This window comes from Chrysemys picta, chromosome 22 (genome assembly GCF_011386835.1).
Source record: "Chrysemys picta bellii isolate R12L10 chromosome 22, ASM1138683v2, whole genome shotgun sequence".
NCBI lineage: Eukaryota > Metazoa > Chordata > Testudines > Emydidae > Chrysemys > Chrysemys picta.
This window is the reverse complement of record NC_088812.1, coordinates 15,167,515-15,190,373: the sequence shown is the minus strand read 5'-3', so window position 1 is coordinate 15,190,373 and position 22,859 is coordinate 15,167,515. Positions and strand designations below refer to the sequence as shown.

The 22,859-nt window shown below is 46.5% G+C and overlaps 1 protein-coding gene across 5 annotated transcripts in view; it reads right to left on the bottom strand.

The window, feature by feature from the left end:
- Nucleotides 1–6,936: 6,936 nt before the first annotated feature.
- Nucleotides 6,937–22,859, bottom strand: part of SLC4A8 (solute carrier family 4 member 8) — a 109,492-nt gene continuing 93,569 nt past the window's right edge. For all 5 annotated transcript variants that reach the window (XM_065576239.1, XM_065576240.1, XM_065576238.1 and 2 more), the window contains 10 exons: nucleotides 20,741–20,902; nucleotides 18,752–18,865; nucleotides 17,817–17,978; nucleotides 15,848–16,099; nucleotides 14,094–14,162; nucleotides 13,437–13,610; nucleotides 12,023–12,160; nucleotides 10,262–10,362; nucleotides 7,903–8,005; nucleotides 6,937–7,357 (listed from right to left, as the gene is read on the bottom strand). In XM_065576239.1, coding sequence (XP_065432311.1) covers nucleotides 7,918–8,005; nucleotides 10,262–10,362; nucleotides 12,023–12,160; nucleotides 13,437–13,610; nucleotides 14,094–14,162; nucleotides 15,848–16,099; nucleotides 17,817–17,978; nucleotides 18,752–18,865; nucleotides 20,741–20,902 — 1,260 coding nt within the window. In that variant the 3' untranslated portion in view covers nucleotides 6,937–7,357; nucleotides 7,903–7,917. The remainder of the gene's footprint in view (nucleotides 7,358–7,902; nucleotides 8,006–10,261; nucleotides 10,363–12,022; nucleotides 12,161–13,436; nucleotides 13,611–14,093; nucleotides 14,163–15,847; nucleotides 16,100–17,816; nucleotides 17,979–18,751; nucleotides 18,866–20,740; nucleotides 20,903–22,859) is intronic.

Genomic DNA, 22,859 nt, shown 5'->3' with positions numbered 1-22,859 from the left:
CGGTGCTTAACCACCCTGACAGTTAGGAAGTTTTTCCTAATGTTCAACTTAAACCTTCCTTGCTGCAATTTAAGCCCATTGCTTCTTGTCCCATTCTCAGAGGATAAAGAGAACAATTTTTCACTCTCCTTCTTGTAACAACCTTTTATATCCTTGAAAACGGTTATCTTGTCTACCTCAGTCTTCTCTTCTCCAGACTAAATAAACCCATTTTTTTTCACTCTCTCCTTGTAGGCCATGTTTTCTAGACCTTTAATCGTTTTTGCTGCTGTCCTCTGGACTTCCTCCAATTTGTCCACCTCTTTTACGAAATGTGATTCGCCCATCTCTAGTAAAGGTAACCTAGCTGTCCCAGAGAGAGGTTCTTTAGCGGTCCTTCTGCCCTGTTGTGTCCGCCATCCACCACAACATCCCATGCCCTTCTGTCCAGCACCCTCCCAATCACAGCACTGCTACCCCCACCCCACTACCTCAGCACAGTATCATCTCTCTCGCCCCATACGGCATCCCTTTGAACCTTCCCCAGAGCACGGCATCACCCCAGTGTCGTGTCATGTCCCCGCCTACACATTCCTCAGCACAGCATCATGTCCCACAGCACATCCCCCATGCACTCCGGTACCTTCCCCAGCCCAGCCCCTTGCCCCTGCATTCTCCACTAAGAGCAGTCTATCACCATGCCCCCATGAGACCTTAGGCATGTATGTAGAAGAGGAGGCATAGCTGGGGGACTGGCCATTGAAGTCTTTGCAGAGACACTGCCCTACATCCTTCGGGGAGCTGCACAATCCGACCGTGCTCAGTGGAAGAAGAAGGGGACTCGCACATTTCTATTTGTTATCAATCTAGTGTGAAATCGGTGATGGGCCAGATTCTCCATCATTGACACCAGTGCCAAGTGTAAAATGCAAGGCTATAAAATGCACGAGGCCAACTAGAATAGCAGCCCTTCGCATTGGTATAAATGATTGCACGAGATAGCAGAGAACCAAGGTCCAATGCCTTTCTATGGGATGTTTTTAGCTGACGGATTACAAAGTAATTAGATTCTTTGGTGTTTGCAACCTGCTTCTGCATGTCCTGTTCTAGAAACAGGTCAGCTCTCCAGTCATTACCGTTAGGTAACGAGTCAACCAACCATGATACGTGGTAGGAAACAGAGGCATGCTCAAAACATAGGCAACGAAGATGGCAGCTAAACATTGATGTTGACCCTTGGGATCTTTGGTGTTTTCCTTAAAGCTCCTGCTCCTGGAGTCATGTTGTTATGCAAGAACCTCAGCTTTCATAAAACAAAAAAAGCTTCTAGTCTTCGTGGTTGCAGAGAAAAACTTGAAATTATGACCTGAGAGCACCCTATAGGCTCAGAAACTAGAAGGCAACATGAACCCAAAATGGGATTGTTTTTCCCCCCGTTTGTTAGTTTTTGGTTTGCTTAATCTCATGGTTTTTAAGTCAATCTCATGATTTCTGAACAGTTTGGGGATTGGCCATACTGGTTACATCTCTTTTCTGGAACTATCTATTTTGATTCTAGCTGAGGGCCAGTCCCTGGCAAAGCTCTGCAGTTTTATTGTAGGTTGGGTTGTGCTTATGTAAAAGGAGGGGATGTGGTACTGCAGCAAGCTGTGTTTGTGTTGTAAACAGTTCCACAATGTGCGTCATTTTACTCCATCCGTAATACAATTAAAAGTAGGCCACTTTTAAAGATACAGCCAGCTCTCCCTGAGCAATGTCATCACTTTCAACCACTCCATAGTGCTATCATTTTTAAAGTAAAAAAAAAAAATTGTTGCTAAAGTCACTTAAAAAGGATCCAGTAATTTTTTATAGAAAGCATATAGAAATAAGTGTTCTCCTATGCAGTAGAAACCATCGTAACCATTGCATAAACAAGCCACTTTATTATTTAACGGAACTCATATTTCTTTTTAAAATGGCAGGAAAATCATGGATTTTCTCCATGCTTTTCTCCATGCTATATTTTTCTTCCCTGGAGTGGTCAGCGGGAGCAAACAATCTAACTCGTTTGAACACAGAGCTTGATATGTTTATGAATGGAGTTATGTGATGGGGTGACCGGAGGCTGGATTATATCATTATATGGAATAATGATATAAATGATTATATGCGATAACAGGAGACTGGACTCGATGATCCCTTCAGGCCTATTTAATGAGGGAGAGATGCTTGTTTCAGACACTGACGGGTCAGCTATTGCAGGTCCTAAACTTACAAGTGCTGCTGGATCTGAATGCAAAGAACCCACCCTCCTCCTCAGCTCAAAGGCTGTAGCTGACTCTAACCGCTTGAGGGCACAGACAGCCTCGCTGAGCAGGGATGGGTTACACTGGCACAGACATTGAGGATAAAATAGCACGTTATATTAATGCAGCCATGCCGCCACGAGTTCTGCGCAGATGCAGCCGGGCAGGAGTGAGAATAAAACCCAAGCTGTCTGTTATCATCAGGGAAGCGAAAGCAGAGCTGGAAAAAGAGGCCTGACCTTTTCCTTCCTCGAGCTGACACGTTTTCAGCTCCCAGGGCTGTTGACCTGAAGGTCCCACCCCACCAGTGGTCATTAGCAGAGAAGATGACTGGAAATTCCTCTGTGCTTCAGTGGGCCCTTGGTGGATGACAGGGTCAAGAACCCCACCCCACCCCTGCATCAGCCTGCGTTATGCAAGTCAGGCTGGGGATCAAAATGGACCCTTCTTCTGGTCTATCAATCTATGGATTCTGGGCTGGGGGAGATTAGACCTTAGATCTCTCAGACCCTAGTCCTTACTGCGGTAGCCCTATAGTTTGTGGGACTAAGTCAAGCCTATTAGCATCTTTATCATTCAACAGCTGAAGGGAGGGCATTATGCAAGTGCACGAGGGAACCAGGCAGCCCTTGCCGATCAGGGCAGCCAGTAAATATGTGACCAACATCTTCTTATTGGTCACAGTAGCAAAGGCGGGAGTCACGAAGGGTGTGATGCAGCCACGTTCCCAACGTAGACCCTGTAAGGACCCTGCTTCAGCAGGGGAAACCAAACCTGCAACCAGCAGGCCAACTCTTTTAGATCCTGGCCAGTATGGACTTTCAAGCTGCAGCCAAGCATAAGAGTCACTGCAGGTTCCTAGCTGTAATTGCTATACATAGTGTGTGTGAGAGAACAGGGATGAGTAAACGGTATTCTAAGTCAGTTTGCCACCCCAGTTCATCACTCCTGCGCCGGGAACTTCCTTTCCTTCCCGCTCCCGCCATGTATCACGTCTACCATCTGCAGAAGTTTTCTGGGTTCCCTCACCATCTTTTCTCAAGATCTGTTTGTATTTTCATGATTCCCCTCTCACCCGCCAGACTTACTGGCTGCGAGCTAGGAACTTTTTTTCAAATTTGTCTATTCGTGGGTCATTGGGCTACTCTGAATGGATCATGCAAGCCTTGGAGAAAATCAATTTTCGCAGAAACAGTAGTCCTAGAAAAAAATCCTTTCCAAAGCTTTCGCGCTACCAGCTGTGGACAGTCTGACATAAACCAGAGGCGGGTAAAAGACCGTCCTAAAGTTTCCATCTTACAAGGATAGGTGTAAAGATCAAGGGGTTACAACAAAGCTCTACTGTGATGCAAGAAAACAATCTAAAGCGCTGGCCCAAAAATACTACCCAACGTATTCCTCTTCAACCAAATCTGTTGGGGTAGCAAAAATAATTCAATCATTCTCCCCTACCACCCTCCGTTCTTATGTTCAATTTAGAAGGCCTGATTCTGATCTCACTTCCACCATTCAGGTGCCAGCATAATGTTGGCGTTACGCCCGATTAACACCAGCGAGGCTGGAATGAGGCTCGGCCCCTGTGTAACGCTTTCCACGGGCGCTTAGTAATATAGTAAATCAGGCAACTGTATTCAAAGAAGAAACTTCCACTGAGACAATTCCTTTAAGAGAATGAGCGATGTAACACTACATAATGGATGCTGAGAAAGCAATTTACAAAGCAAATGAATCAAAGTACATTCATTTTATAATTCGGGCCTCCACATTCAGCCCTCTGGATGATCATAATCAGTCAGATCAATAATTCTGGAAGGAATAAATGAATGCATTTTGAAAGAAAGGAGATCTATGTTTGGAGTGAGTTTCATTGCAGGCGTTAGCATTTACAGTAAACATTCAAGTACTGTTCGGGTGAGTAAGTGCTACCAGAACACCTAGCCGTGCACGCTGCAGGACAGTCAGTAAACTTGGAAAGCTCCTGATTGTAGACTAGTCAGATTTGCTTCCCATAAGCATAAAAGATTTCACCCATCGAGAAACCCATGTGCTTTTTAAAAACATAGGCCCTGATCTTGAAAATCTAACCTTTGGGGACTCTCTTCTTGAATTCGATGGGAACTGAGTTTTGGCTGAGTAAGAAAAGCAGAATGAAGCCCTGATTCAGCAAGGTATTTAAGCACTTGATTGAATGATAAGCATCTGAGTAGGCCCGTGAGCAGGGCCGGCTCCAGGTTTTATGCCGCCCCAAGCAAAAAAAAAAAAAAAAAGAGCCCCGCCCCCAAAAGAGGGCCGGAACGCCGCCCCTTGAGAAGTGCCGCCCCAAGCACATGCTTGGAACGCTGGTGCCTAGAGCCGGCCCTGCCCGTGAGAGTCAACAGGTGAGATTCTGAGTTGTACACAGCACAGAGGGGGGTGGCGCCTTTCTGACCCCGGGCTGCACCTGGGACTACAGTGGCCCTTGCTGTAATTTAGAAACCCCCGTGGGCCAGTCAAAGTTACAGCAGCCTCCCGGGGCTGACCTATGGGCCACGGCCCTGCCTGGAATCGCTGCACCCTCTGACGCAGCCTTCCCAGCTCTGGCATGGCCTCTACCGCAGAGACGTACGGAGGGTTCCTCAGAGGACAGCCTTATGGCGCTGCTGGTGGAATCCATCCCAACTGGATCGGTGGCTTGTAGAGCCCTTCTACTCCAGCTGAACGGGAGGGAGAGTTCTGCCCCAGACTAGGATGAAGGACTGGATGACCCCTCGAGACCCCTTCCAGCCGTCCAACTTTATGATTCCCTTATGCCCAGAACTAGATGTATTTAAAGTTACGTGCCTAAGTGCTTTGCTGAACGCGGACCTCAGATGAACACTGATTTCTAAAAGGGATTCGATAGCTGATCTGATTGTGATACTCTGCCAAGCGGAACAACAAAGAGAAAGCCCCCTGACTACGATACAGCTAGACAATGTGACAGTCGTCTGACAGCTCTTGTTTTCAGATGACGTATTAATTAGTTTTGCCTCTTTCCGCCCAAGAAGCGAGCACCGTGAGATTGCCGTTTTCTCCAAATCGTGCAAACCTATTCGCTGAAGAGCTGGTGTGAATAAATCTTGGGCTGACGTTCGCACAGAAGCGCGTCACTGCAGCATCCAAGCTATTCTGATTGGCCTCTGAGGTCGCAACTAATGTTTCTGTCCCATTATGGGACGAGGGTGACTCTTCGGAGCGGGCTTATGTCGTGAATACTCACCATTATGAATCATCTGCAATATTCCCTGTTCCCATGCGCAGCGTGAGTTAACATAGGCCCCGATTCAGCAAAGCACTCAGGCACAGCAGGTGAACAAGTAAGAAAGAAGCATTGTCTAATGGACAGAACACAGGACTGGGCCATAGGTCTGGCCGTCCCTTCCAATCTGGGGGGGAAAGAAAGGTACTTTGGAGTGGGGGGGAAGGAGACACCCAAAGCCCCTGACATGGAGCAGGAAGAATGGGGAACCCTGGCATAGGGGGAGGGCAAAAGGGGGGTACACAGAGCCCCAGGCATAGAGGAGAGGAGGAAATGGGGGTACACAGAGCCCCAGGCATAGAGGAGAGGAGGAAATGGGGGTACACAGAGCCCCAGGCATAGGGGAGAGGAGGAAATGGGGGTACACAGAGCCCCAGGCATAGGGGAGAGGAGGAAATGGGGGTACACAGAGCCCCAGGCATAGGGGAGAGGAGGAAATGGGGGTACACAGAGCCCCCGGCATAGGGGGTTTAATGGAAGACCCTGGTCTGGAGGGGGAAGGGGCTATGTGGATACACAAAACTCCTAGCATGAGGGAGGTGGGGGTTCCAGGGACTCCCTAAAACAGAGAGGGTTGGGAGGGGGTACTCAGGGAGCTTGTGGGGGAGGAATGGAGAGATGCAAGGAGCCCGGGTGTGCGCACGGAGCTCGGCCGACAGAAGCAATAATGCCTGCATGACCCTCCTGTCTAGACAGTCTGCAAGCTCTTTGGGACAGGGACACACTTTCAGCACAATGGAGCCCCAATCTTAGTCAGCGCCACTTAGGGGCTACCATAACACACAGGATTAATTTACATAATCAGCAGAGCTTTTCATTTTAAGCAAGTTCCATTAACTTCAGCGGGACTTAGAATCATAGAATATCAGGGTTGGAAGGGACCTCAGGAGGTCATCTAGTCCAACCCCCTGCTCAAAGCAGGACCAACACCAACTCAATCAAGAACGTGCTTAAGGCCCAGATTTTTAAAGGTATTTAGAGGCGTCGCTGTGCTCAGCCGTGCAATGCCGAACTGATTTAGAAGCTTAAGTATCATTGCCAAAAGGGATTTAGACACTTAGAAACCTCAATCCCGCTGACCGTCCACCCTAAATTAGGCACTGCACGGCTGAGCACAGACGGTCCAGGCCTTAGGCGCCAGAATGCGTGCAAAATTGCAAAAACTAGAATGAGCGTGTACTGAAAAGCCAGTTTGCAGCTTTGGTCCAGATCTGCTGAAGATATTCCCATTACACTGGCCCGCCATGGACTGTCGCTAGATGGACCTGTGACAACTATTAAAATACACGCGAAATCACTGCAGAAACTTAACTAAGAACCCGACCAACCCAAGAGCCAGCTAGGGAAGAACAGTAAACCGACGGTGGCCCAGAAAGACCAGAAAAATGAATCTTGTACATTCAGAGTTTATATTTTTAAAAGAAAATCAGATGGAAAAATCTATCCCGCTCAATGGCTGTGCGGTAGCAATCTCTCTACCACGAAGAGAACAGAACACACGCACGCACACACAGAGAGAGGCTTAATAACACTGAATTGTCATCGATTGCATTGGCCACCTCAGCTTGCTGGTCTGAAGAGAATAAACGCCCACCGAAGCACACCAAAGATCATTGAAAATGTCTGAATGGCTTTAATGTGAATCCAGTTACTTGAATGAAAAAAGTACCAGAGGAGAGCGGTGGGTTTTTTCCCCCCCTTTCTCCGTTTTTAAGAGTATTTTCTCCCCGTGTCTGTACATCTTGGCTCATCCCTGAGTCATCTTCACCGTCTCCTCCCCCGCCGCCAAAGTCAAGGGCCCTAAATGGAAAAACTAAGCATAGAGAGACAGCCTCATTGGCAAGAGAAGGTAACATCTGCTGTCGGATGCTGAATCATTCCTGCCCATAGGAAAACCACAGGGGCAGGGGGTGGATTTCTGCCAGGGGCGACTTGTGGGAGGGGCACAAAGGGTCAAGTGACCCTCGCCAGGGTGAAGTGCCCCCAGCAGCCAGCCTGGGGGGCAGAGATGGAAGGGAAGGGGCGGAGCCAGAACCTCTCCTGGGACACTGCCCGGTGCAGTGAAGCAGCTGCCTGGGATAGCACCGGGCTGCCGTAGGCTGCCCCCAACCCAGGCTCAGCGTCTTGGGACAGTGGCCGAGCGAGCCGGAGCCGCCCCCCCCTCCCCGTAGGCTCAGAGTTGGCTCCTGTCTCCAGAAGCTGAGCCTGAACAGATCAGGTCTCAGAGAGAACCCCCAAGCTAGCTCTGTGTCTGACACACTCGCACGCCCACGCTCACACCCATCCAGCTGGCATGCACACGGACACGTGCCGAGGAGCACCGCGGCTCAGTTAACGCAGATCACGCCATCGTTTTACCTCCTCTCCTGGGATTTAGAGATTTTCTGTATTCATGCTGAGAGCTTTCCATACAGTCGTCTTAGGCATTTCATCTGAGATGTTTATCTCTGAAGGATCGTCCCTGCAACAAATATTATAGGTGTTGATTGGCTCCGGTCCAGCAAAGCACTTAAGCACGTGCTTATCTTTAAGCAGGTGAAGAGTCTGAAGTCAACGAGACTGCCCATGTGGGTAAAGTGAACCTGGGGCTTAATGCCTTGCCTGATCATTGACCTTAGGAACCAACCCACACAAGTGCTGAGCATCTACTGGGTGCACTGGGGGTTGCAAGCTCCTAAACCATTCGTGGTGATAAAAACACTTCTGCACATCATTCTAAATGGGCTGGTGTCACTGAGAAAGCTTCTGTGCAAAAACGTGCGGTCCCACCCACTGTTTGCTCACAGTTTCGTTGCCCATTTAGCTAACTTGGGAGTCCTCAACACAAAGGGGCAAATGGATTGCTTCTTCGGACTGCGTTTGTCTGACAGTGCCAGTCTGAGAGCACCAGAGAGGGCTGGTCTTGACAGTGTTTGAAACAGCCTCTTCAAACTAGCACGAAGGAATGTCGGTTACACTCGGAAGAAGCCGAGTCTGGAGTTTTTAATCCCATATAATGAGTTTCCAGTAAGATTAAAAGCAACAGACCAGCATGCAGGTGGTGAAGTGACGGCAACATCCTTTAAAGCAGAGGACCATGTCTTGGCTGCTGATGCTGCTGGTGCTGTTCATAACACCTGGGCTGACAGAGCCCAGGGGAGTAGTAGGTAGGAGCCACAATAATGTTACCTAGCTCACACATCACGCTTTCCCTCTGCAGATCTCCCAGCACTTGACAAAAGGAGATAATCACCATTACCCCATTTCCCAGATGGGGAATGGAATCAGTTGACCCAAGGTCAACCAGCCGGCCACTGGCAGAGCCAGGCGTAGAATTCAGGGCTCCCACATCCCAGTTCAGTGCCCTAACCACGAGCAGCACTTCCTCACAAAATGTAAAGGTACCTTAGTTTTCACATCCACCACCAGGTCTTGTCTTCAATAGGTTTTCCCATGAGGAAGGGGCAGGAGCGGTGACAGGGTTTTTGGCGCCCTAGGCGGGGGTCCTTCCACGCTCCTGGTCGTCGTCGGCAGTTCTGCGGCGGGGGGGGTCCTTCCGCGCTCCCGGTCTTCGGGGCACTTTGGCAGCGGGTCCCAGAGCAACTGAAGGACCCACCGCCGAATTGCCGCCAAAGACGCGGAGCATGGAAGGACCCCCCCGCCGCCGAATTGCTGCCGCCGACCAGGAGCGTGGAAGGACCCCCGCAAAATGCCGCCCCCCCCAAATCCTAGTGCCCTAGGCGACCGCCTAGGTCACCTAAATGGAAGCACCGGCCCTGGGAAGGGGTGAGAAACCTCATGTCTCTTTCATTTCAGGACATGTCAGCCATTTGATTCTGCCTAACGGGGGTTGCCAACAAGGAACAATGGGAAGTCTGGCTATTAAGACTCATGAAAATCCCCTTTTACACCCTTATTCTCCTTGTGAATAGAGCTGGTCGGAAAAAAGTCGGCAACACAGTTTTCTGTCGGAAAATGCCGTTTCGGCGAAACTGAACTTTTTCGCAAAATCGTATAGATTTTTAGGGTTGGAAATGTTGGAAGTTCCCATTTTGACATTTTCAAAACACAAAGTTGCCATTTTCATTTCAAAATTACTTTTTGTTTTGAAATTGACTTTATTTTAAAAAACATTTTTAAAAATAAAAAGCGTCAAAATTGAAACAAAACATTCTGACTGATCCAACGCTATTATTTTTAAAATTTCATTTCACAAGTTTGGCATTTCGTCCCAATATGGGGTGAAAGAAAATGTGAAATCTTGAAATTTTTCACAGGATGAAAAATCTGTTTTCCAACCAACTCTATTTTATTAACGCATCTGCTCTCATGAGCGGTTATGAGGGAGGGGAGTGGAATCAGTTCATGTTAGGAACACCACCACAGATGTCTGGAGATTTCTCTTTACACGCTCCATCTGCCTGGGGAGCGCAAAGCTATGTAACAGCCTTTGTATTTATTGGAATATGAAGGACGTTTAAATATGTGGCATTAGAAGAAAGTCAACCTATTTTTTTTTTTTAGTTTAGATTATAATGACTAGGGCTTGGATGTTCAAAGTGCCCAAATCTCATTGAAATTCAACTCCCTTAGCCTGCTGTGAAAATGCCAGCCTAGATCACTAATGCTGAGAAAAGCCTGGGTTGATGGAAATACAGCACATCCATGAAGATACTAGTGGAGCAAAGAATGTGGCAACAAAACATTCATGCTGGGGGATTTCCTTAGTGAATTGTACCTGAAATTGTTATTTCGTCCTGGAACAGTCAAATATTTCGTTTTCCCCAATGGTAACTGCATGACAGTTGCTTCAGCAGCTTCAAGCATTTTCTGAGACTCCTGTTTTAAAAAAAAAACAAAACAAGTTCTCTCTCTGTTGAGGAAGAAATTAAGGGCGGTCTCACTTGGTTATTTCTGCTGGCCAGGGTACAGATGAAGTAGAACCGTGAGAGCAAAAGCTGTTGGATCTTCCGCCCCAAGTGCAAGTGGCTTTTTTTTTACCTTGCCTTCTCTGACATAAATAAATAGCAACACGTATATTTAAAAAAAAACAACCCTACCCAAACAAAACACTCCACGGAACACGCAGGACGAGAGAATGAATTACGTGTTGTTATGTAACGCCTCCATTCAATCTAGTAGACTGCGATTGTAAGATTTGTAACTTTTCAGTCATTGCTAGTATGATCATTAAGTTCTGTAACCTTCTGCAAAGTTTGTAACTTTAGTTATTGTTAGCATAACCTTTTAAGTTCTGTAACTTTTGCAAGTTTTGTAACTTTTCAGTTACCACTTGTATAAACCTCCAAGCTTTGCAATATTCCATCATGCAATCAGAGAGAGTGTGAACAAGGGAGTGTGTGTGGGAGATAAGGGCGTGTGAACAAAGGAGTGTATGTGGGACTGGGCGGAGAGGAACTGCAAGGAAAATAGAGCCAGGAGACAGGAGACAAGTGTGTCTGATGTAATCTGCCCTGAGAAGACAATCATGGGGTGCTGTAAAGAGAAGAACTTGGTATGAATGAAAGGAAGGAGGGCTGGAAATGCTTCTCGGTGATGGACACAGAAGGGAAACTCAGCGTGCATGACAGGAGCCGCCCAGTTCCATAAAAGGAAGAAGGTATGCACGCAAGCCCGCTGCTTCTTCACCTGCTCGCCGGCCCGGATCCGTGACCGCAGGCAGACACACCAGATCTACTATGCTTCGGCTTCTCGGCTTCCTCTGCTGTCTCCGGTAACTCTCCGAGTGTGTGGGTGCATGTGGGAATGAATGTGATGAATGTGTGCGTGCATGAATAAGCCCCATCCCTTTTCTGTTTGATCCAACAGCGGCATTTAATAAAAACAATGTAACCCTGGGTTGGTCTCTAGGGAAACTGAGGTAACACATGTGCCCAGATGTTAGCCACATCGCTTAATGCCCGACTGGAAGGCACTGAGATACGACAGAACCCGTATAGTTTAGTACAGTCATACTCAGACTGAGATTCAGGAGACGCAAGTGGCTCTTCATTGTGTCTCCTGCCGCACATGATATGAAAACACGGCGTGATTTAACTATTATCCAATCTAAGTTATCCATGAATCAGGATCCTTTTGCTAGGTCATTAACCAATTGTACTTGGTCAGTCATTTTGCTGATATATATGAATTCATACTGCTGCGGCTCTTCTGGGTAATGTTGATCATTAATTTGATTCCTGAATCCCTGAGGTCTGGATATAACTGGTATAGTACATAGTATAACATAGTTCTGCCCACCTAGTGTGTTGTATATCCTGCAAAACATTTCAATTTCAATGTAACTGCATTTTCCAAAGGAAAACGGTTCCGTTGAAAATGACCAGCCCTAACCCTCCTGCTTCCAAATACATTACATTGCTCTTTATTTGTGGTCCTCCAGCCAGGTTTCAATCCATAAACAAAGGGTAATACTGGCAAGAGGAAATGTTATGAGTTCATAGGCGCTGTCTAGCCCGGGACACTCAATGGATATTACCTCTTCTTCCTTGGCTTTATTTTTGGCATCATCCAGTTTTTTCTTCTTGCTTTCTGGCATGAGGTCATCAAGCCAGCTGAGCTCCCGCTTCGAGAAGCAGAAATCCAAGACTTGCCGGACAAAGACCAGAGCCAAGACCTACATGGATACAAATGAACAGCTAATCAGTTCAAAGACGGCTCCGAGCCACTTTTCATACCAGTGAAGTCGATTCGGGTATAAACGGGTGAAATGGACCAAGTTGATTATGGTTTCACTCCATTTTCAGATTCAGAACATCTTTTGTTTTCAGGTATTATTGTATCAACCAGGCAAGGTACTAACAAGCTTCAACAGGACTTCATTTTTACAGTGGAAACCTCTTTACCAAGCTGCGGCTGCACCCTCTGTAACTCTCACTCAGCCTCCTCAACTCCTCCCCGCTCCTTCCTGTTTCCTGTCCTTTCAGACTCCCAACAGCCAGTGCTCCCGCGTCTAATAATTACAGCAGCATCTAAACATCACAGGTATGCATTAATCAACATTCTGCAAACACATTGGGCCCGATCCTCATGTACAGCGAGGCCCCTCAACAGTGCTCAGGTGATGCACAGGGGCCTTGTCTTCATTAGGGAAAAGTGTGTTTTTAAAAAGTGGTGAAATCCTAGTGTAGACAAGGCAAACGATCATTTTAGCAGGCGTTAGCTGGTCGAGTTCAACCCTGGACTCCTGCTCTGGGTTGTCCTCAAGCAGCTAACTACAACTGCCTCGTCTACATGGGGATTTTGACATGGTTAGTTCACACTGTTAAAAATCCATCTTTTTTCCCAGTTTGGACATGGACCCAGAAGCAGGCCCAATACCTGTCCAGTTAACCTAGCAAGCGTAACAAAAATGCTGCCCCCCAGCTCATTCCTAATGGCAGGCTTCAATGAGCCCGCTCGTGTGAGCAGGGGTGACTCCAGGCACCAGCACACGAAGCGCATGCCTGGGGCGGCAAGCCGCAGGGGCAGCCTTTGGCGGCATGCCTGCAGGAGGTCCGCCGGTCCCGCGGCTTTGGCGGCAATTCGGCAGCGGGTATCTCCCGCAGGCATGCCGCCGCATCCGCATTACCAGCGGACCTCCCGCAGGCATGCCGCTGAAGGATGCCTGACTGCCGTGCTTGGGGCGGCAAAAGACATAGAGCCGCCCCTGCGTGTGAGTAAGGGATATAGACGAGGCCTTTAGGGATCTCTTCTCGTTTGCACCGCACAAAAGCGCCTGAATAGGGAATTATATTGACACTCAATTTACTTTGGCATTGGAGCCTGTAGGGGAAATGAGACTCAGTAAGACCCTTACTAATTCTTGAACAAAACCGCCAATCACACCCTAAAGCAGACGACTGGTGTCTATCGATACAAACCATCCAGCTAGTAAAGAACAAGAGTTTTACCATCATGGGAAAGACGATGGCAGCAGGAGACACTTTGATGGCCCAGAGTGAAACAAGGCACATCAGCTGGATCACGGTGAAGAGATGTACTTTTCGCAAGGGGACGTGCCGTAAGTAGATAAAGTCGGGCTGGTGTTTTGCCGGCATTCCAAACAGCTTCAGGCGATCGAAGAACTGAAAAGACCATGTACAGAGGAGGTTCTGATTACTCAGAATTTCAAATGCTGGCCGAGATTTGCATTCAGTAGTTTAAGTTATTAACAGGAAGGGAAATAAAAGAGTCTCCTTTAAAATAACAATCTAGTAGGATGTTGAAAATTACCATATGCAAACCAGCGTGAGACTTTGTCCCCCCCCAGTGGCTAGATCACGTGTAGTGGTTTGTGATTCTACTACTGCCTGTAAGCTAATGGACAAGGTCCTTTAGCTCAAGGAGTAATAACACCACCATATAACTCTTATACAGCACTTTCCATCAGCAGATCTCAGAACACTTTACACATGGGGAAACTGAGGCACGGGGTGGGCAATGGCTTGCCTAACATCATCCAGAAGGCCAGCGCCAGGAATAGAACCTAGGTTTTGGGAGTCCTAATTCAGTGCGCCATCCATTGCCACACTATCTGGCACACAGCCTTGCGTTACAAAATTACATACCTGAATTCCTCTGAGTGAAGAAACGCCCATGTAAAGGAACACACCATAAAGCACCGGCATCGGGATAAACTGCAAAGAGAATGTAAGTATTAAAGATAATCCCGTCAACAGTCAATAACAGCCATTTATCTAAGGCTCGCCCATCATTAAGGCTGACATTTTCCATGCTTCAGCTCTGTTTCAGAATGACTTTTTGGGGAAAGTTACATCAAAAACGATTCGGTCGTTTCCGAGAACGAGGTTAGAGGAAAGTAGGTTCTTTGGCCAATGTTCAGAAGTACTTATCTCAACGCTGCTGCACTCCGTGACATTAAAGAAAAGCCATCCCCATAGTTCACTGTGACTAGCCTGCTTCATCTTAGCCCACAGATGACGTTTTGGGGTGAAAACTTGTAAGAAAGTCTGTGCGGCCACTATGGAAGGGTTAGCCTTTATAAAAGCAGTGCATGCTGGGAACCACAGTCAATTGTAACTGGAAGACCAGCAACTGGATGTGGTACTGGTCTGAATATGCTTGATTTCATCCAGTTTTAAACATTAAAAAAGGGATGAGCCTGGCCCTGGCTGGAAGAAAAAAGGAGTTTGTGGCACATGCTCCTGTGCTCCAGGATGATGGTCTAGACATGACCCGAGTCCAGACTCTGGCTTCATGTCTTCATTCAGTTTTAAATCAGTTCCACAGAGGGGAATCCATCCAGGCCGGCGATCCCCTCCTCGGCACTCCGGGTCTTATGGCTTGCACGCACATCCCCGTCATCGACATGTGCAAATGAGAGGGCTCCTGTGTGCAAAACCCACAGCCAGGCACATGAATCATAGAACAGCAGGCTTGGAAGGGACCTCAGGAGGTCATCCAGTCCAAGCCCCTGCTCAAAGCAGGACCAATCCCCAGACAATTAAATTCACATTCACATGTGGCGCAGGCATGAAAAACACAGGCATAGAAATATACACGCACAAACAGAAGGCCCATTTGGACAACCTGGCTGTATGGGTCTGACACTTTGTCCATTAGCCCACTTTAAGGGCATGTCTTCACTGCATAAAGCGATGTGTTCTTAACTCGGGTTAGCTCGCTCAGGTTAAAATAGCAGCAACTCAGCTTTTAACTCAGGTTAGTAGCTCGAGATAAAGTCTATGCGGAGACTGAGGTTGAACACAAGCTGCTAACGTGAATGAACAGCTGAGTAGACATGTCTTCAATGCTGTTTTAACCAGGGTTACCTAACCTGAAAACATACCCTTTTTTTTTTTTTTCTTCAGTGAAGACATACTCTAAGATGGAAGCCAGTTCTGAGGAAGTGAGTAGGGTGAGCTGCCACCTCTTATGGTAATGCTCCTTGTAATATTTCTTATCACATTATCCCTGGAAATAGGAACCTGGGAGTTGCCAGACTGAATCAGACCTGAGGTCCATCTAATCGGTACCAGATGCACCAGAGGAAGTGCAAGGACCCAGCAATAGGCAAATGTGGGATAATCTGCCCTCCCCTGAAGTCTCATCTTAATAATTAATAGTTAGAGATTGGCTTAAACCCTGCAGCACAGGATTCTTTATCTCTTTTTACCCCTTGAATTATGTGTTATAACTATGGATATTATTGTTATCCATATAAATGTCCAATCCTGCTTTGAATCTTATTAAGTTCTTGGCCCCAGCAACATCATGTGGCAGTGAGTTCCACAGTTCAATCACAATATTTCTCCATATATTTATTGTCCCAATGAACTTTGGGTACTTTGTGTTCTGTTACCTTTAACACAGCAGTCATGAAGACGGAACAGCCCATAAGCACAAAGATCATGAGGCCAGTGACTCTTTGCTCTCGTATCCCGAGAAATTTCGGTTGTTCTCCCGGAGCTGAGCAGCCAGACTCTAGCTTAAGACTGTTCACATGGGTGATGGATAGAACAGTCGCAGCGACAAACCAGGGCAGCCCCATCACGGAGCACACCCCAAGCATTATTGCTACCATCAGAAGGTCCAGGTGGTAGCCACATCCTTTCTGCAAGAAAACAGAATCCAGTGAGACAGGACACAAGCTTCCCCCAAAGGGATGTTCTTTGAAAACAGATTCATGGGTTGAAATCCTGGTTCACGTTAATGGCAGTTTTGCCATCGACTTCAATAGAGCCAGGATTTCACCCATAGATATTAAGGCCGGAAGTGACTGTTATGATTAGCTAGTCTAATCTGCACAACACAGGCCATCCACAGAATTTCACTCAGTTATTCCATATCTTGAAGTTGAGCTGGAGCACAGATTTCAGAAACACAAACTAAACCTTGATGTACGATGCACAAGTTCTGTTTTGTAATTAAATGCCATGTAACGATCTGAAAAACACCAATATTAATACAAGAAATAAAGAAGCGCTGAGTTATTTGTGCTCATAAGAATTCTTTCAGAAACAGAGAATTCATCAAAAAAGAACAGGAGTACTTGTGGCACCTTAGGCTTGGTCTACACTACCCCCCTAATTCGAACTAAGGTACGCAACTTCAGCTACGTGAATAACGTAGCTGAAGTTCGAAGTACCTTAGTTCGAATTAGTTCGAACTTACCTTGGTCCACACTCGGCAGGCAGGCTCCCCCGTCAACTCCGTGGTACTCCTCTCGGCGAGCTGGAGTACCGCAGTCGACGGCGAGCACTTCCGGGTTCGACTTATCGCGTCCAGACTAGACGCGATAAGTCGAACCCAGAAGTTCGATTTCCAGCCGTCGAACTAGCGGGTAAGTGTAGCCAAGGCCTTAGAGACTAACAAATTTATTAGAGCATAAGCTTTCATGGACTACAGCCCACTTCTTTGGATGCATATATATCTCCTCAATATATGTTCCACTCTACATGCATCCGAAGAAGTGGGCTGTAGTCCACGAAAGCTTATGCTCTAATAAATTTGTTAATCTCTAAGGTGCCACAAGTACTCCTGTTCTTTTTGCGGATACAGACTAACACAGCTGCTACTCTGAAACCAGAGAATTCATCATTTTTATCCAGAAAAGTTCCAGCAGGAAGATTTTATGCTTTAATAAAGCGCCTTGGAAAACTAACATCCTTCAAGTCTATAATTGTCCAGTCGTGTAGAAATTAACTTTTAAGTAGAGTTTGGTGGGAAAACATTTTAATTCTTTGATAAAAATGAAAAACACTCAAGTTTGTTGACATTGTTCTTGAAAAACTGTCCAAAAAAATCTCTTTAGCTTTTGGAAACTGAAAACCAATAACAAAAATTAGGCCTTTTTAATATGAAAACCTGGAAATTATCAACAAAACCAGATGTTTTTTGTAGAAATTTCCATTTAATCAGAAAGCTATTCTTCATCAGAAAAATTTCAACCGGTTTTATTTTTAATCAACTAAGAGAAAGCTATAGTATGAGTTGCTTTGTGGTGTGTCAAACTAATTAATTCCCCAGTCACTGATGGTAATACAAACCTCTCCTCGATATTTTGGTTTTCGGCTAATTTATTTGTTAGTAAGATTATTGGCCGAATTCTCTGTTGCTCTGCTCCATGTGTAGTCATTTAGGGCCTAATTCAGGAAAGCAATTAAGCAATTGCTTAAAGTTAAGCATGTGCTTAAGTCAGGGCCTTGCAAAGTGAGTGCAAAGCTCCGATGTGGAAGCATGTCACGCTCACTTTGCATGGGGAGTAAATGACGCAAGGTTCAGAGTAATGGAGGATCAGGTCTCTTCCTCCACTCCTAAAACACTGTTACCTTGAGTTTATGCTCCTTTCTGTTTATGATAACAGCAGTGATTTGCTGGTCCATGAATATCAAGATGGTGCAGAGGAGAGCTGGGATGAGAGCTGCTAACACCGTCCACCAGGGATTGGGGCCTATCGGGCTAATAATCCACCCACGGTCATCTCTTGTCGGCTACGGCAAAACACACACACACACAGCATAATAAAAGCCATTAATTGAAGCAATTGTACCATCCATTCTCAGCCATCTTTCTATCTATGTTCTTATCCGGCTCCCATCTCCACAGTACCTGAAGGCCTCAGTCTTGAATGTATTTATCCTCACAACACCCCTGCAAGTTAGGGCAGTGCTACTGTCCTCATTTTACAGATGGGGAACATATTATTAAAGAGAACATTTTCTAAAGCATCCAAAGGATTTAGGAGCCTATGTCCCATTTTTTCCCAAAGTAAAATATCCCATTGATTTAGGCTCCTAAGATCCTTGAAGGGGTATGCCTTACTCTCATTGATTTCAATGGGAGTTAAGTGCTTAAGTATCTTTAAGGATCTAGGCCTAAGTGCCTAAGTCACTTCTAAAAACAGAACAACCCCCAAGCCACTCGGGGGCTTTTGAAAATTCCACCCTGAGAGTTGAAGAGGCTTTCCAAGGTCACCCAGGGATACAGTGACAAAATCAGGACAGAGCTCACATCTCCTGAGTCCCACTCTTCACTGTTCCAAGCACGAGATCCCACAGCTAGGAATTGGATCCAGGAGTCCTGTCTCTCGCTGCTTTAATCACTAATCCATACTCCCCATCCAGAAATGGGAATAGAACCCAGGAGTCCTGACTTCTAGTCTGCCATCCTCCATCCACTAAAGCATGCTGCCTTTCACCACATACAATGTCATTACAAATGTGGATTGTTCAGTGAACCCAAATCTGTTACATCATTTGCTTACCTTGAAGACACCGGGAACCTGTAGCTTTGGTGATGGGACTCCAATTAAGAAATCAAAAGTCACCATAGTGACGATAGTTAAGAAAACGGCAAAGTCACTTATCATGGCTCGTACCTGGTATGAGAAATTAAAGAAGCATTTGGCATTAGTAAGGCTGCGAGTTTGTCACGGAGGTCATGGAAATCCGATTCCGTGACTTTCTGGGACCTCCGTGGCTTCTGCTGGAGTAGAATCATAGAGTCATAGAATATCAGGGTTGGAAGGGACCTCAGGAGGTCATCTAGTCCAACCCCCTAGTCAAAGGTAGTCTCGGACCACACGCCCCCCCCCCCCAGCAGCAGCAGGAGTTTGGGTGCATGTGGGGGAGGGGGCTAAGGGTTGGGGCACAGGACGGGGTGAGGGCTCTGGGTGGCACTTACCTTGGGGGGCTCTCCAGAAGCAGCGACATGTCCCTCCCTCAGCTCCTACCTCCACGTGCTGCCTCTGCCCACAGGCACTGCCGCCACAGCTCCCATTGGCTGTGGTTCCTGGCCAATGGGAGCCGCGGAGCCAGCGCTAGGGGCAGTGCGCGGAGCTAGGAACTGAGGGAAGGACATGTCACCACTTCCGGGGAGCCGCGAGGAGCCGGGTGGGAAGCCTAGGGTGACCAGATGAGAGGAAGAAAATATCGGGATACTATGGGGGGGGGGTCGCCAGCGGAGAAAAAAAAAAGCGGAGTGCTGCAAAATATTGGGACAGGGACACGGGACAAACGCCTAAATATCGGGACAGTCCCGATTTTATCGGGAGGTCTGGTCACCCTAGGGAAGCCTGCCAGCCCTGCCAACCCCCAGCTCAGCTCCAGTGGGGGTCCTGGGCTGCTCTCCCCCGAGCACCAGTGGCACCCCCGGGCCGACCCCCCATTAAGATTTAGTCAGGGGTATACAGTACAAGTCATGGACAGGTCATGGGCTGTGAATTTTTTTTTACTGCCCATGACCTGTTCATTACTTTTACTAAAAATACCCATGACTAAAATGTAGCCTTAGGCATTAGTAAACTGTCAAAACAAAACAATGGACAGTCCAGTCAAAGGCAAATGATCTTCCCATTGAAATTCTTTCCCTTTTTATTGTTAAACGTAATGTTAATTTTTAGCAAACAGCCAGATTCAAACATACTTTTTAATACAAGATTCTATCATTCAGAATTGTTTTTAAATCCCTGGATTCTTCCCTTTAGGAACAGATCAATACCTATAGTCAATTCCAATAGTTCTATTACTTTATCCATATCACTGCATTCTCAATTTAGCAATATTGGTGTTAGTCCAAATTGTTCAGGTGCCTGGGAGTGCATGCAATGGGGTTTGTGGGCACTGGCAGTATTCCACATTGTGGGCACTGGCTAGATTTCACTAGACTAGGATCATTCTAAATATATCACATATATAGCCTGATATGCCGGAATCATGCCATGACATCTGCTTCAATACATGGGGAATTTGATGAAATTTCCACTACAGCTGTTTGAAAAATGTTTCCCCCACCCCTCCCCCAGGGAAAATGTTGGTGGTCAGACAAAATATTTCAGGCAAAATCCAAAATATTTGAATTTTGATATGGTGCCATGATGCTTCATGGGAGATGTAGTTCAGGTGCCTCAATCTCTCATTCTCCTCTATAGTCTGGGCTCCCACCTCAAACTACATCTCCCAGGATGCACTCTGATCTTCCCTCTTGTAAGGGAAGGCGGTGTATCATGGGAGTCCTTGGCCATGGTGCATCATGGGTGATGTAGCCTACCTGGGAAACCCAGACCATAGTGGAGGATGGGGACATGAAAGCAATGAACTATAGTTCTCATGAAGGACCATGGCAAAATTTATGACCAGTCCTAATTTCCTCTCAGCCTTGGAATTTATAGCAATATACACTAATAAAAGCTACCATGAAATACTGGTCTTTCAGGAAAGAGAGGGTTGGCAGTTAGCCACCATCTTCTACCTACTTTTGTTGGGAAATAGTGGCTGGTTTTAAACATCTTCAGTGCGCCGGACATGATGAAGGTGGTGAAGAAGAGAATGCAAGACCAGAAGAGGACATCTGGCGTGTAGGGGCCATGGTGCCCACAAGCGGGTCCAGTAAATTCTCCATGCATTTTCCGACATTCCTGGAGAAACAGGTAATCAAGACACCACCATAAACACACACAATGCCCGTGATATACCACAAATGTGACGTGACATCTCAAAAAAGAGGCTCTTTAACGGCCTTAGTATCTGCATAGTCTGAAGACAGCATTCAGAGCTAAATCCTGCTATTCTTACATAGGCCAAACTCCCACTGACTACGATGCGCCTTTGGCTGACAGCGTATGGCTTTAATATGCATTAGGTAGCAACGTGTAGGAATGATCAGACGGGCTGTGATGATTCATGGATATTAACACCCTCTTGTTACAAGTGTTGGTTGCTAACTTTTTTCATTCATAGATTTGAAGCCCTGAAGAGACATTTAGATCATCTAGTAAGACCTCTGATCCTCTGACTCTGAACTTGACAGGAGTAAACTATTAGTTACTTAAACTGCAATCAGTTAACAGATGAGAGTCGTCGCTTGGGGTCATGTTTTCAAAAGTGTTCATTACACTACGGTTCTTGTCATGACACGTAGGCAGGGCCGGTGCAAGGAAGGTTTGTGCCCTAGGCGAAACTTTCACCTTGCACCCGCCCCCCTCAGCCCTGCGGCATTTCCCTGCCCCCCCCCTCCGCCCTAGGCGCCCCCCCCCCGGGGAGCCGTGCAGCAGCTCCCCACTCCAGCTCACCTCTGCTCCGCCTCCTCCCCGAGCACACCGCCCCCGCTCTAATTCTCCTCCCAGGCTTGCGGCACCAAACAGCTGATTGGCGCTGCAAGCCTGGGAGGTGGGAGAAGTGGAGCGGCAACCGCGCGCTCAGGGAGGAACGCTGTAAAAAAAAAATTGGGGGCACCGCTTTTTGGCACCCCCAAATCTTGGCGCCCCAGGCAACCGCCAAGTTCGTCTTAATGGTAGCACCGGCTCTGCACATAGGGCCAGATTTTCAAAACAGCTCAGCACCCAATCTGCTGATTTTCTGTCCTGTGAAACATTTTTGAATGTTGACAAAAAAAAATTGTTCCAAATCATGACAAGAAGCCAAAAATTTTTAGCAAAAGGAGATTCTTAAAAAAAATTATTTTGGGGGGGGGTCATTCGAAACGTTCAATAAATTTGAAATGTTTTGTTTCGATTTTGAGCACTTTTTAAAATGTATTTTTATTTTTTATACAAAATAAATTATGTTTCAAAATGAAAAATAAATTTGAAACAAACAAACAAACAAAAACCCTTTTGTTCCAAACATATCAAAATGGGACATTTCAATGTGTTCTAAATGTTTTGTTCTTTTTTTTTTTTAAGTGAAATTTTACTGCAAATATAATTTCGCAGAAAATTTAAGTTGCATCAAAGTGGAATTTTCAGATAGAAAACTGTTTGGACAAAAATTTTCCGACCAGCTGTAGTGTTCATCTCTTTTGACAATCTCTTCCTAATCATTGGCATGCTTATGCTTTGTCACTTATTAACCTTGGGTAACCAAGAACTCATCTAGCACGACACTTACCTGAATCGTTGCACTAATGACATAATTTGTGCAAACATTGTAAGACAAGCTGTTTACTAATGGAAAAACAGTAATGGAAATGTAATGGAAAAACAGCTGAGAGCATTACAGCCCTGCCAACGTGCACGTGATCTTAACAGAGTGGAAACGACACCGGCTTTATTTAAAAACTACCCCCTACAAAAAAATGCACTAATGCTTTACATCACAATTGGCTAGCAGAAAATGGGCTATATTGTGGTCGCCCTATAGGGTGCGCTAGAGTGCTGAAAGGGCAGGGAGCGCTCACGCACAAAGCAGCTGCAATCTGTCAACTACTGCTTCAAGGAAATTGGGAGTAGGCAAAAAGACACAACATTGCTCCAGGTCCCACAGGAAACTAGCTAGGAATCATCCCCTGCTAGCAGCAGCAGGCTACCAAGCCAACGTTAGAGAAAGTGCAGGCTGTATAGCTACAGAACAGGTGCACTCCCTGCTGCTCCTGAG